The sequence below is a fragment of the Penicillium canescens genome (assembly GCF_028828765.1).
Source record: "Penicillium canescens strain IBT 15451 chromosome Unknown utg000001l_segment0_segment0, whole genome shotgun sequence".
NCBI lineage: Eukaryota > Fungi > Ascomycota > Eurotiomycetes > Eurotiales > Aspergillaceae > Penicillium > Penicillium canescens.
The window spans coordinates 2,208,106-2,221,990 of record NW_026703963.1 but is presented as its reverse complement, the minus strand read 5'-3'; the positions used below and the strand labels follow the sequence as shown (position 1 = coordinate 2,221,990).

General features: G+C 48.2%; 3 protein-coding genes across 3 annotated transcripts; 1 reads left to right on the top strand and 2 right to left on the bottom strand.

The window, feature by feature from the left end:
• Positions 1-129: 129 nt before the first annotated feature.
• On the bottom strand, positions 130-2,031 carry N7446_000837 (uncharacterized protein; the record flags this gene model as incomplete). The annotated part of the gene is made up of 5 exons (XM_058509604.1): positions 130-524; positions 562-672; positions 734-899; positions 948-1,633; positions 1,668-2,031. 5 exons carry the CDS (start codon positions 2,029-2,031, stop codon positions 130-132), a joined length of 1,722 nt encoding a protein of 573 aa, XP_058378583.1.
• A 4,685-nt stretch (positions 2,032-6,716) lies between these two features.
• On the top strand, positions 6,717-7,726 carry N7446_000836 (bZIP transcription factor; the record flags this gene model as incomplete). Its single annotated transcript, XM_058509603.1, has 3 exons — positions 6,717-6,876; positions 6,934-7,499; positions 7,583-7,726. The coding sequence occupies 3 exons, from the start codon at positions 6,717-6,719 to the stop codon at positions 7,724-7,726; spliced, it is 870 nt and encodes a 289-aa protein (XP_058378582.1).
• Positions 7,727-12,384: 4,658 nt separating this feature from the next.
• Positions 12,385-13,500, bottom strand: N7446_000835 (casein kinase II subunit beta; the record flags this gene model as incomplete). Its single annotated transcript, XM_058509602.1, has 1 exon — positions 12,385-13,500. The coding sequence occupies one exon, from the start codon at positions 13,498-13,500 to the stop codon at positions 12,385-12,387; it is 1,116 nt and encodes a 371-aa protein (XP_058378581.1).
• Positions 13,501-13,885: the final 385 nt, after the last annotated feature.

Genomic DNA, 13,885 nt, shown 5'->3' with positions numbered 1-13,885 from the left:
AGAACATAGGAAAAGATCAGAGGAATTTTAACATGGATTGAAATGTCTTGACTAGGCAAGCATTTACGCCCAAGCCTCGGTGAAACCCCTCCCTTGCAAACATGGAATGTGATATCGGTAGTTGTCCGTTCATTCCCTAAACTCGACGTGATCAGATGCCAATTCTTTCTTTAATCCGTGGGGAATATCATCGGCTTCAATATCGATTGCAATGAGATCAAGGCCTGCCATTTGTCTAGCCTTTGCCTCGTTGACAGCCATTCGTGCTCTAGGAACAACACTCCACTGGAAAGACCTTTGTAGGAATGTCTCCTCTGAAGCAATTTCCTGATCGCGAGCTTCGTCTGGGAGGAATAACAGTTCAACTGATTCCAAGTTGAGATATGAAGTCTCCGGGTATAAACACCACACGATTAATGCAGTGACGAGGTTGAAGACCGCGAAGATAATGTATGTTTTATAGCCAATATTTTCTAGAGCCGGGGGTGCAATTTTGACGACCTGTGGCGAGTCAGAACGATTTACTACAGTACGTCGAAAAGAAAGAAAGAATATACTCACCAGAAAGTTTCCAAGGAAGTCCGCTGCAGCTGCGAGCGCAGATCCCTTTGAACGAATCTTTAGAGGGAGGATTTCCGCTGGGTAGGTATACCCATACTGTAGCCATCCAACCTGTGATATGCACCAATTAAAATAGGGAGAGAAAGTGAGATATTCAAGCGATTGGGCTTACCCCGTGTAAAGCAAGCTTCAAACGCAAAGATGAAGAAGACAGCAGCAATAGCAGGCCGTTGATTATTGGCCGCTACTGTTGCAGCCTCACAGATCAACACAACACACATCCCAAGTGACATGCTAATGTATAGCCGCCGACGACCAACTGCATCGATCATATGCCACTGCGAAGATCAGAAATATATACCAAGGGACTGAGAAGCACAACAAACCGTCAAAAACGAAGCTATGATATACCACACCTGGAGAAAGCAGCTGACAAAAAGTCCCCGCTCTTGTGTCATGTTTAAAGAGCTCTTTAGCAAGGTGGGAGCATAGTAAGTCACAATGTTGATTCCTGTTTGATCAGGGAGAGTTCGTACCCAGTCCGAGCATGAAATCTCACCAGAAGTCTGCTGCATGAATTGGATTCCAACTGCCAAGAAGAACCGCTTGTTTGCTGGACAACCTCCATCTGAGAAACGTGACTTCCAAGGCCCTTCCTCTTCAGCTTCGATATTGATTGCGGAGAGAATCTCGTTCTTCTCCTTTTGCACCATTCGATCGTCAGTTGGTTTATCACGCAGCTTTGACAAGACATAGGTTCCTTCCCTGGCGTTGCCTCGTGCAACATAAGCCAGCGTGGTGTGTCTGGTAGGAAGCGTGCAAAGGCGAGAATATAAATCGCAAAGACAGCTTGAAACGGAATAGGGAACCGCCATTGCACAGCCCCGGGGTGAAAGTAGAAGCCGTAGCTGACCCAATAGGCCAGCATTAATCCGAACAACATTGTTGATAGTTGGCATGATAAATGCCATCCACGTTGACTGGGTAAACAGATCTCGCTTTGGTATACAGGGGCGATGGGAGTGAGAAATCCGATACTTATAAAATGAGATACCATAAATATTAGAGCATGCTTAAAGCCCTTGTGCTCATAGAATTTGACCTACCTAAGCCAGTCACGATTCTACCAACTATCATCTGAATCCTCTCCACGCAACAACCCATTAGTATAGCACCTATAACAATGAGAGCTGCCCCGGTAAGTAGCCCGCGCTTTCGTCTAAACCTTTCAACCGTCAAAGCAGCACCAATGGCTCCAAATACTGCGCCAATATCATATAGAGCAGTGATAGTGTCCGTCATAACAGTGCTAGGGTGTCCCATGGCCTCGAGCCAATACTCGTAGATTACAACCCCAGAAATGACACCTCGGTCATAGCCAAAAAGCAAAAATGACGGAGCACACACTGATGTAATAGATGCCACCAGCCGAGCACCTTTTAGGGCACTCAGCCCCGTCCTGTCGGTCATAACGAGCACTCGAGTATTATCTCGTTGGAAAGCGTGTCATAGGTGGGATAAAACCAAGAGAAAAAGCAGCACGGGGCAGTTCCTTCCTCTATGAATAGACGTAGGGTACTGTATTTTATACGTGGACTAGTGGACCATTTCAATCAGGCCGTGTGCTCAAGTAGGAGGCATTTGCCATCGACATACGTGGAGGTGGATCCGTAGAATATGGGGGATGCTTACATTCGTCCATCGAGATTGCACTTGTACTGGATTTGGACAATAGACCGAATATCAAGCATTAACCAAGCTTCGCGGACTATAGTTAGACTGGATTGGGCCCTGGTTTGCTTGCCGATCATCTACTCCCTCGCTTTACCGGTCAAGCATCCCGCCATCTTTGCGAGACACCCTTATTCGACGTATTCTTTAGGCGGTTGTACTTTCTCCGCATGAGAAAAGTACTGCTTTTGAGATATTTCTGAGGTTATCTTAACATTCATCGCTTATGTGTTGTGTTTCAATAACAGGAAACTTGTGCAGGGTTGTAGTACCGAAGTATAGCCGTACCCGAGGATATCAAAAAGATCCACCTCCTACTTTCTTGGACAACTGGAAGCTTTATACTGCAGAAAGTTGATCAGCGCAAATCATACAATTTAGCCTTGTGTGCCACCGGAGTCGAATGACTTACATGACAGACACTACTGTATGACTTGCGCTGATCAACTTTCTGCGGTATCACTTGTTGTTTTCTCTTCAGAGCCACGGACTTCATCCGAGGCCAGGGTAATTGCCTCATTCCGAATAACCGAGATAAGACTTAACATTGAAGATATGTTTAGCTGTGTCGGAAACTAGCCGATATGGAAATATGCTCAAACAATCATACTCTCTTATAAACGTGGTATGTCTGTGCCCCAGGAATTGAATCCCATAACAATCTCTAATATCAAAAAGGAACGGGTATATGCTATCAGCTCACAAACTATCTTTACGTGAAATACCGGTTCTCTCAAGGTATTAAAAGCAGTATCATCTCACTGTAGCACCACTTATTTTTGGTAACAAAAATTTCGGATCCTGTAGATGTTTGACAATTGGGGGCTCCAAGATCTTATTACATATCGTTCGTAGAATGTATCTTGTGATGATTATTATGTCTTCTCAGTGAGGTTATACGGGAAAGATATCTTCCAGAGTACCAGCCAAGCTTTCATGAACTTCAAGTTTGACTTCGATCGTGCCTACTTTGCTTGGCAGAGCTGAGGTGCAAGACTCGAATGTAAGCACCCGAGAGAATGACAGCCTCAAAGAATTTAGGACTAACCCACCCGCTGTGACCATAGAAGTAGAGTAACTATCGAGTTGTAGACTAGGCAAAATTCCGCCCAGCTGAAAGCCCGCCTATCTATGTCTAGAATCGCATCACATTAGCTGGTGGTCTTTGTTTGGATAGCCGAGTATGTATCATGAATCCATGACCGGAGAGTGAAGCTCTCGATTCAGCTGCCACCATAACTAGTCTGGTGAAACCGATGCCTCGTGATGTTCTCGTTGCAGAATTGAAACAAGGTATTATCCTTGCATGCAAAGTATGAACAAGCTGGCAACCATATTTGCCTCTCTGTATTACGCACCAACGGACCATATCCGTGATTAAGATAGAAATAAGAAGTTTACTCCAATTAAACAATATGGACTTCAATTCAACCAATTATCGAAGGCAAACTGGGTAAAAGCGCATGTCTCAACATGAAAGACACTCCCCAGCTACACCCCCAAAGCAGACCTCGGGCTGACAATCCAAAGCATTGTTGTCAAATTCTACGTTTGGACCTTGCACAAACACAGTGCTGACAACCCCAGCCACCCGTACGGCCCCACCAGTCTCCCAGGGAAGCTGCATCAATACTGGGCCCCCTATCCATCTATAGAGAGACAAGGACCTTAACCTGGAAATGAGCCATGGTGGCTAAATACAATCTATACAAAGCGCCAACTCGCGTAACGGCTCAATTGATAGGCCAGCCCAGAACAACCCCGATAACTGGATATTAAGAACAACCAAAATAGCAACTGAAGATCCCTGCCTGCAACTAAGCCCAAAATAAGGTAAGATAGGCGACATGCAGCAGGTGGAGCACGTGGAGACGGCTAAACCCAGATGCGACAATAGAAGCGAAACCAAAACCGCACTGCAAAGGAACAAAAGGACAACGAGGAATGACGCGACCGGTTTTTGTCTCCCCGAATCACTAGGTTTCAGGCTGGCTCCGTACGCTCTTGGCTGCAGATCTAATGGCAGAATTTATGATGATCGCCGGGGTACAGCAGGCGTTTCATGATGTTCCGCATGGATAGAAGAATGGGGGCCGGGGGATGGTGTGTTTGGTAATCTCATAGGTCAAGTTGATCGATATAGTGCTTTCGAGGTTGCAATGCACGGAAGAGTGGGTTTCTAATTCTATACTCCTATAATCCTATCCATGCTTTGACACGGGCAAAAATCGGCGGGAGGCCATGCGGTAGAATGTCAGCTTCTTATCTTAGATACTCCGGAGAGTGTCTGTGTCTATAGATAGGTTTGTTCCCTTTAACGTTTACAGGAATTAAGTGCCGAGTGATTCTGTTCTCGTGATACCTGAGGAAGAGCACACACTAACCTTGTCCGTTTTGCAGACTCATTCAAGGTTGGATCCTGCTTTGACTTCGATTCGGATATTGTCTTGTTTGGTACTCCTTCCAGCTCTGGGCGCCTTGTCCAGGCTGTGTGATTCATTTAGGTGCACCGATGGGGGTATCGGATGGAGTTGGCGTCGCCAGGAGGCTTTTATCCGCTTCCCACTCGGTCTATTTGAAGTTTAGTGTAACTTCAATGCACTGTCTGCAAGAGCGACAACGTGTTAGCACAACCCAAGAGGCCCGGAGATTGCCGTCATCGATTTGCTGTGACACCGGGATCGAAGCGAGAAAAGCAAAGGAGGAAAACAGACAAGCCCAAACAATGACACCATTGCGCTCCGACTGCAGATGCGTGTCATGGGGGGAAAGGAGGTGTGTGTGTTCTCCGAGCATAACAAGGGCTGTGGCTGCATGGTAGGTCCACCGCCAGGAACATTCTTCTAGATTGTTACTAGAAGGCTCAAAATGCAACTCCAACCAAGCATCCGGGGTCAAGCGTGGACGATGAGTGGTGAGAATCCCTGCATCAGGCAGACTGGGCACAGGGATGGCTGTGCAATCTTGAAATTCCAGCTGGAGACGTGGACAGCATGAGCGGTGAAAGGACTAGAGAGACATCATTGTACCGGGTACCTGAAAGCTGCTGTGCCTCATCTAGAGTGACACCGTCCAGCGATGCCTCCGAATTAACTCGAACAGGAATAAGAAAGGTCCATCGGTCAGGATGGACAGCCCTACCGCGGGGAGAATACGAGACTATAGCGACGCACTGGTAGACGAGGTAACCAACAAAACAGAGGAGCCTCACACGCGGATTGGTGGACCACCATACCATGTAAGGCGTCCTATTCATAGCCTAGTCTGTCTCACCTTGGGAAGAGCCTCCTCAGCGTGTTCGTTGGCCCCCTCATTTCCTACCGGGCCTGTCGGGGCCGACAGAATGCGCTTTGGGGTCGGCGTCAAGCCTCCGGATAGCCCGAGCGCGACAAATGATCATCTTAGGAAACGGGTGTGGATCCTCCGCAAGGTATACCTTCTTAGGTATCCGGGATGTCTGCCAATTAGGCAACCAGAGCACGCGCGGACAATAAAAGAATAAATAAAAGACAAAACAAATTAAAAAAAAAAAAAAAAAAGAAAAAAAAAAGCAAAAAGACCAGAGACCAAAAGACATCAAATGCCCTGATAAGCGTTACATTGGACAGTTTTCAGATGAAAGTGGCTCTATTCCGGGAGTGGTTAGGGCTAAAATAGTACTATACGAGCCACCCAATGATGCGACAGGGACTGAAAGGGTGTTTGTAGGCGATACAACCGGATTTGCGGCCAAGTCTAAGTCTCGAGTCCCTTAAAGTGAAACGTTAGATTTGTGTAGGTCTACCTTTGGAAATGTAAGTGTATGGCAGGTCAGATCTTTATCCCCTTAGTCTGCCAAGCGTAGAGAGACCCAAAAAACGTGGCATGGCCGTGCACATAGCCCCCACGTGAGGAAATAAGGAAAGGATTAAAATAATTTAATATTTACTATTAAATGCCAGTATTAAATGTTAAGTACATTATTAGCTATTAGTATTAAAAAGCTGGCCCGTTTCACCCTTGGGCATATCCTGTCTCGGGCCAGTTGAGAGCTTTGTTAGCACATCCGGCCCAACTACAATATTCCGTGCGACATATGTTCTGAGATTCCCAGGGTTTTGAGGGTTTTAAGTGTACGACGTGACCATTTATTAACGGGAGTAAATTAGTAAATTAGGGGGAGGCTGAACGAGGATCCCTGTCAAATGAAATATAAATAAAAAAGAAAAGATTTAACTGGTTTTAATCGGGACTTTGCACATGGCATCGAGTCTAATTCGAGCACGGACTAGGCTGGCTATCACTACGAAGCTGCAAGGCCCGAAAATCCAATTCCAGCTGATCGGGCTTAAAGGGCCATACTCCGAGACTCTATATAATTAGTTTCAACTCCACCTCCGCCTTCTTCACTTTCACACCTATTTCTGTACATCTTATTTTCCATCATGCATCGCTCTTCTTATGATGGCCGTTCAGGCTCCCGTGGCAGTCACTCCAACAGCAGCGCATTCAGTCCTAACGCCAACCCTAATGAAGACTGGACCAAGATTTCTGATCTGGCAGAGCGTCGTCGCATTCAGAACCGTATCGCTCAGCGGAACTATCGTAAGTGCTTTCATGGCTTGGTCTTGGAGTAGAGTCTAATCACGGCGCCAATATTAGGCAAGAAGCTGAAGCGTCGTTTGGAGGATCTCGAGAGACGAGCTGCGACATCCGCGTCTCCCGAACAGTCCCATGCAGAGCCAGTGTCACCCAAGGCATCCCCCTCTAAGACCCGAACAAAGCAACGAGCCGCCAAATCCGATGTCAAACCGCACACCCACTCAGATCGGTCTGGTTCCTACGAGTACTATGGTCCGGATGAGCGCCAGACCATGTTTGCCCAACAATGTACTCGCCAGCTTTCTGCCTCGCCACCCCCAGCCTTCTCCCACCCATCCGTTTCTCCATACGACGCCTACCGGCAGTCGGCCTACGCCCAGTCCCCGCTCTACCATACTGCGCCAAGCAGCTATAGCGACTTGGCCTACCAAAGCGAATATGGCGAAACTTTCCCTTCAATCATGCCAGTACTCCCATCAATGGGCGCGCCCCGCAAACTAGCCTACGATGAAGATCTGATAAGCCCATTCAGCATGAGCTATGCGACAATGGCCGGCATCGATCTCGTCCAGCAACAACAATCCCAAGCCCAAGCCCAAGCACATGGATATCCCTCAAGTCTTCCGGTACATATTCCTCGCTGATTTCCTACTCAAATCTGCATTTTCCACCACACGACCAGCAGCTAATTCTCTGTCTGTCCCTACAGATGCCCTCGCTTGCCTACAGCTACGAGGACCAGCGAGCACCATCAACGTCACCAGAGGCATCCATCTTCACGTCGCCCCTCACCCCCGACTCTGCCCCTTGTTCGCCTCGTTCTATCTTGTACGAGTATGATCTACGGTCATAAGGCGGATCGGGCTTATCGGAGACTCAGTGCCCCGAGTTCTGGCGGGTCTTTCCGTGGTCATCTAGGCCCTATTGCGGGCCCGGAGCCTGCACTCCTCGTTTTTATTTCTTTTTCTTTTTCTTTTTTTACGAGTCTCTCCACTTTGAGTCATTCTTTGTTTTCTTAGCCCTTGAGAAGTCCAATCCGGACATGTGTGACGAGATAGCTGCATACCTGGCGTTCAATTTCCTCTAGCCTGGTGTTTTGGGGGGATTAGTTGGGCCACATTTGACGATTTTATTTTATTTTTCTTTTTTTGCTTTCATATTTGCTTTTTCTTTGGGGTTAAATTCAGATCTACAGGCAAATCCAAGTAGAAACATGCTAGTCAATAACGTTGCATCCCTGGCCTGGGATTGGCTGATTTACTGCATAACTCCACGGCCCCCAACTCTCTCTTCGTGCGGGATTTTCAAGTGTGCAGCTTGGCCCCAGAAAAGAGAAAATGAAATGAAATGAAAATCCACTGAAACCACTTTAGCACCATTAACGGTTGACGAACACTGATTTACCTTCCCAGTCTGGACTCGTAGAGTGAGGCGCAGTGCATGAGCTAGAGACCAATTGCTCAAAAAGGACAAGCCCATTCATGACTCGTGAACAGAACCGATTCCACTCCACTGGGATGAATCCGATCCCTGCAGAAGACAACCTACTCCCCATCCACCGGCCTTTATCTTTAATCCCTTAAACGCCGGAGCTGTTCCCCCTCTCTAGTTCCCCGATCCCCCTACATCCGTTGTACTGGGTACTCTCCCTACTAGGACGACGGAGCTGGTCCGAGTTGCTGCGCCTCCTCGGACTTTCCCCTGGTCAATCCTCGATTTCGCTGGTTCGTCTGTTTGTGACTGGTCCATCGGTGCATGTATAGTCGCCTTACACGTTGGCACGTTGGCTAGGGGCGGTTGTGGATAGGCAACCACCACATGGATTCCTCTAGACTCTGTAGACTGCTGATAAATTCAAACATGTATATGTACGTGTGTAGTGGCGATCACTCTCGAATAGTAGAGTTTACATTTATCTATCCGACCCCGACTCCGGCGGAATCGAAGAGCCGCGTGGATGCCTGGATATGCCCCTCATGTACATTAACCTGCAATTTATATGTTAATTACTCAAGTACTTTAAGCATAGCCAAAAAGTGGCACGATTGCAACACTCTCCATGTCAACTGGATGCCAAGGGCCAGGTGAAACAAAAACAAAACAGACCTCAAAGCTCTTTAACAACCTGCTATAGTAGGAATTCCCCAAGTCCCCGCCCCCATCCGGCCGGGAACTGGGGCTGAAAACCACAGAGGCGATTCGACAACGTTGTGGTCCATTCTCCATGTCCGCATATCCGTTGGGGGAAAACCCACATGGCAGGGGAATTCCAAGTTCCCAGGAGAGGATAAAGGCCTAAATGGGCATATATCCACAACCCACCCGCGCTGTTCTACAACTGAAACGCGTTAGCTCATGTCTGTTAGTGGCAGCACTGTCCAGTCTTCTTTTTCCCTTCCTGGTTAGACTCGCACTTTTGGGTTCTTATCGGAATTCAGGGTTGGCGGCTCTTAGTCTTGCAGCCGTTTGGTTTCTGCCCCCATTTCCTAGGTAGGTTGGTTTCGTAGGAAGGCTCTAGTTCTTTGACAGGTCGATTCGTCATGATTCATGATGATCTACTTTGATCGGCTTTTTTCTTTCCTTTTTTTGCTCTGTGTTTACGCTGTGATGCGGACTGCGGCGATGTACCCGCATTCGCTAACCTTATCGAAAGTCACAACGCCAGAGGCGTTGTTTCGGTCAATATTGCCGACCAGACGCTGAAAAAGATGCACACAACGAAAAAGGGTCTCAGCCTTGGGCTTGGCTTTTGTTTTTTATTTTTGACTTTGTCCGTGCCGCGCCAACTCACCGAAGGAACCCTGGGGAACTTGAAGATACCTGTACTCCGGTAACGGGCGGAGGGCATAGACCACATGGACAACGAACATAAACTGATTAATAATACAACCAGATTCCTGACAAATCCTGTAGAGCCCCAAACTTCAACGAAACCAATGATGTATTAGATCAGGCGGAACAAGCTCCTTAGAGCGTTACAAAAGTCCTAGGACCAACACAGCCTAAGAAAGTGGAGTGATAACCAACCGGTCAATCTGTAGACGTATCACCATCCAGACGTACGGAGCGGGGCGCCTTAACTGTGGCTAACGGTGATCAAGTACACAATGTAAACTCCACATTCTGCAGCAGGGGCACACGCAGTCAGCACGGGAGACCAGATTGGTGGGAGCGGCTGGAGAGGTAGCTAGACGAGACGCATGGGCCTAGACGAGAGAACCAGTAGACATGGAGTATCTAAGGTCTATTTTTGGATAAACGTGCATCATGGCCTTGAGTCTGGAGTAGTATTCTGCTCACTCTAACTTATCGGATTGGGTAACTACCACGAGGGTCTCACATTCTATGCAGGGCACTGGCACTAATCTAATCTACGGGATACTACATCGTATATGGAGATACAGAATACTATTTAAAGGGTTGACCATTTCACCTTTCCAGCCAAGCGGGAGAGTGTTGGCACTAACTTATGCAATCTCGGTAACAGGGACAATATATTGGTACGTGGCGTTGTTTTTGGCGGTTGCATCTTACCGGAATCAGTTGATAGCTGCATTTTATTTACGCGATGATGTCCACTGCAGCATCCACCAATTAGGACCTAGTTCTTGAGACAATGAGGACCCTTTGACTGGTTTACCTTACCGAGGAAGGGGAAGTATTAGGAATTTGGTCACGGAAAATCCCTTTTAACCGTCTTACTTGACCAGCACTTTATTTTAGTTGCCGTTTGATCTGATTACGGTGGTTTTGCCGCTTTGGGTTTTATTTAGACGTCTCCCCGATAACGTTGGACCAACGCCTATCTACCTGTAAACATATAGACTTGTAGTTGGGAGAGTTGTTAGCAATATCCTTGGCCACATGCATGAATGTATGAATTCGGGTAAACAGAATCTTGACTATCTGATCCATGTCGCTGGTACAATCCCCCTTCCTGCACGTTGCAATCAATATTTGAAAGTGCTTTAAGGGCTCTAGGTTGTACAGTAGCAAATAGTATCATATTTCCTTTCAATATACTGTGGATAAACTACACAAAGCGTCTACACGTAGATAACGTGCTGATTGCTTTGAGATCCAACTCTGCACACCAAACAAGCAAACAAAGATACTCTACCGTTGTTTTCCATATACGATAGCATCCACTGCCAAGATGTAAGCCTATGCAGGGCATTCCAAGGTTTAAGGTTTAAGATCTCACCGCGGATCTCTATGGATTGTCTGGCGTACAGCGTAAACATGAGCAAATAAGTGAAGCCAACCCCCATTCAAAGACAACAAAGAACATCAAAACAAAAATAAAAGCAAAAGAAAAAGCAAAAGCAAAAAAAAGAAACCAACATTGCCAAGCGATCAAACTCCCCTCCTATTGGTATAATAAGAAAGACAACGGAAGCGGCTTAGCCGGAAACCAAAAAAGGCGAGGCAAGGAGCAAGCGCTAAAAGCAATCAAACAATCCCCTCGATCCTATATGAGACCACAACCAGCAAATGGAGGATCTAGTGGGGGGATCCAGAATATCCAGCGCCAAACCAACGAAAGCACGAGCGTGGCAATAACCACCCCCTCCAAACCCCCAAATTAACAACGAAACCCACTAACTAGGCTGCACATAAAGAAAGCAAGAACAAGGATCAGCCAGTCGACCATGTGATTCGCAATATTACACGATCTATCCCACTGCCTCGGGTTGACAGGGGTATACATACATACATGTACGCGCCCAACTAGGGCAAGGAGGGAGCCCGCACATCCGCCGTTCCGCTTGCCCGCCTCTCCGGTGTCGTTCTTTGTCTGAATTTCGACCAGGGTATGAGGATGTGCTGTACAATATATAGGGAAGGGATATGTACACTATACTGTGTGGGCTAGACGACTCCGGAGTTAGGGAGAATTAGAAATGATGATAAATCGGTAAATCTGGGTTTGGGCCAATACGAGACACCTGTGGGAGGTTGCACGGGCATGTGGCCTGTCGGCGTCGCCGATGAGCTCGTTTTCGTCACTTCATGCATGTATGCGGTCTTGCGGGTTGCGGGTTTATTAGGTTGATCGGGGACGCCGGTATACGAGGACTCTTTGAGGCTCTAGTTTTCTGCAGATAACTTTATGCGGATATGGGTCGAGAGTTGGAGGCTCTGTTGTTTCTTAGCTTATGGCTCTGGGCTCTGGGCTCTGGAGTGTGAGCGCCTTACGTGGTATACTGTGAAACATAACTCGGACACGAAGCAATGCATATTTCTATCACGTTCCATGCAAGTTGTCTACGAAGGAGACCACGGGACCTGAGCATTGCGTTATAGTATTCGGTCTAGGAAAGCCGGGGAAGATGCGAAAAGTGCAGTAGATTAGAACGAATCGCATTGAAACAGCGGGTAAATCAAGCTCAGCATCTGTCATCATCGTCATCAAGCCCTTAACCAATCCCCTGCCGGGGTCATCTTTCTTAACCTAAAAACATTGTAAATTCAACCCTCACGAAAACCTCTGCAGGCTTTGACTCGACTTCATCGGCCCTGCACATCCATTGGATCTGTGGGTGCTGCCTGGTCGAGGTTTTGTCGTCGTCGCCGCATCGGGGCCTTCTTGCGGTTTGCGATGGCTGCATCTTGCACTTGTTCCGGTTTCATCACGGTGTCGCCATCTTTATCATCTTTGGCTTGCAGCAGCATGAGCTCCTGCTCGTTGTTCCATGCCTCGTCGAGTTCAATAACATTCTTGGGCTTCATGCGCAGCCATTTCATGCGGGGGCCGACGCGCGACACTTCCGAGACCTTGAATCCATAGATCCGCGGGTCGTAGATCTTACCATTGCCGAGTCCGGGGCAGAGGTTCGATGTACGAACACCGTTGATCTCTAGGGGTTGGTTCTCTGGGGTGGGAGATTCGAGAACCTGGCGGGTAGCTTGAGGGCGGGTTACGGAGCCAGTCCGAGACTGCGTGGGCGCGGCGTTGCGTGGCGACATAATTGACAGTGATGCATCCAGACGGGGTCCAATATCCAAGTCAGGGAAGGTCATGAAGAAGAGACATCCAAAGGTTGTGCCGAAGAATGCGCCATCGACGGAGTGAAAGCGACTGTTGGGGGGTGTATAAATATCCATGCAACCGGGGCAGAACAGCTTGACGGTTTCTTGACCAGGAGTGTCGGATCGGCCAACGGGGAGCACCTTGCAACCGTTACAGTTGACTCGCGGGCAGACGCCGAAATGCTGCATCTCATATTTTTCCAGCATCTGCTGAATGCCCGGCCGGGAGGTGATGTATCGCTGGTGGATCAGTCCGTAGAGCAGTTCGGCGGAGCTCTCGATAACGCTCAAATCGCTGGCGACGCGGGCATGTCGCCGATCGCCTGCTCTCCGGTATGCGGGTCTGTCATCGCCCAGCGCATCCTCGTCATCCTCCTCATCCTCCTCCTCTTCTTCCTCTTCATCGTCATCCTCGGGCTCCACATCGAGAATCATCTCCAGAGCCTCTTTGTACATGGGAACCTGCGACTGCAGACCAGTCAGGTTGAAATCATCCTCGATAAAGTCCTCCGACACCTCGGCGAAGAACTCATGGCCCATCAACGAGCAGAACGAGGAGATCCAGGACTCCGGTGCACCTTCCGAGGACGACATATCGAACGAGGCTGACACGGACGATGATAGGGTTGATTCAGACAGTTGACTCAAATCCAGCCTGTCGAGGCCGTCGGCCAACGCCGAACCTATCTCTCTCGACACGTTGCCGAGCTGGGGGGTATAAGCTTTGGGGAGGTAGGCGAAGACGAAGCGATTTCGTCACGCGAAAGGCGAGGGCTAGGATCGTGCGACTGCGGAGAGGCGATTCGGGAGAGATTCGGGAGAAAGTAAGGTGAAGCAATTCTTGAAATTGCGAGGGATCTGAGGTGATGTGGGCAGAAAAGCTAGACGTTCATGGCAGTGTGCGGGAGGGGGAGATTGTGCGATCAACGTTGGATCTAAAGCCCCACCAAAATCTTATCAGTTTTGCGTAAATTTGATG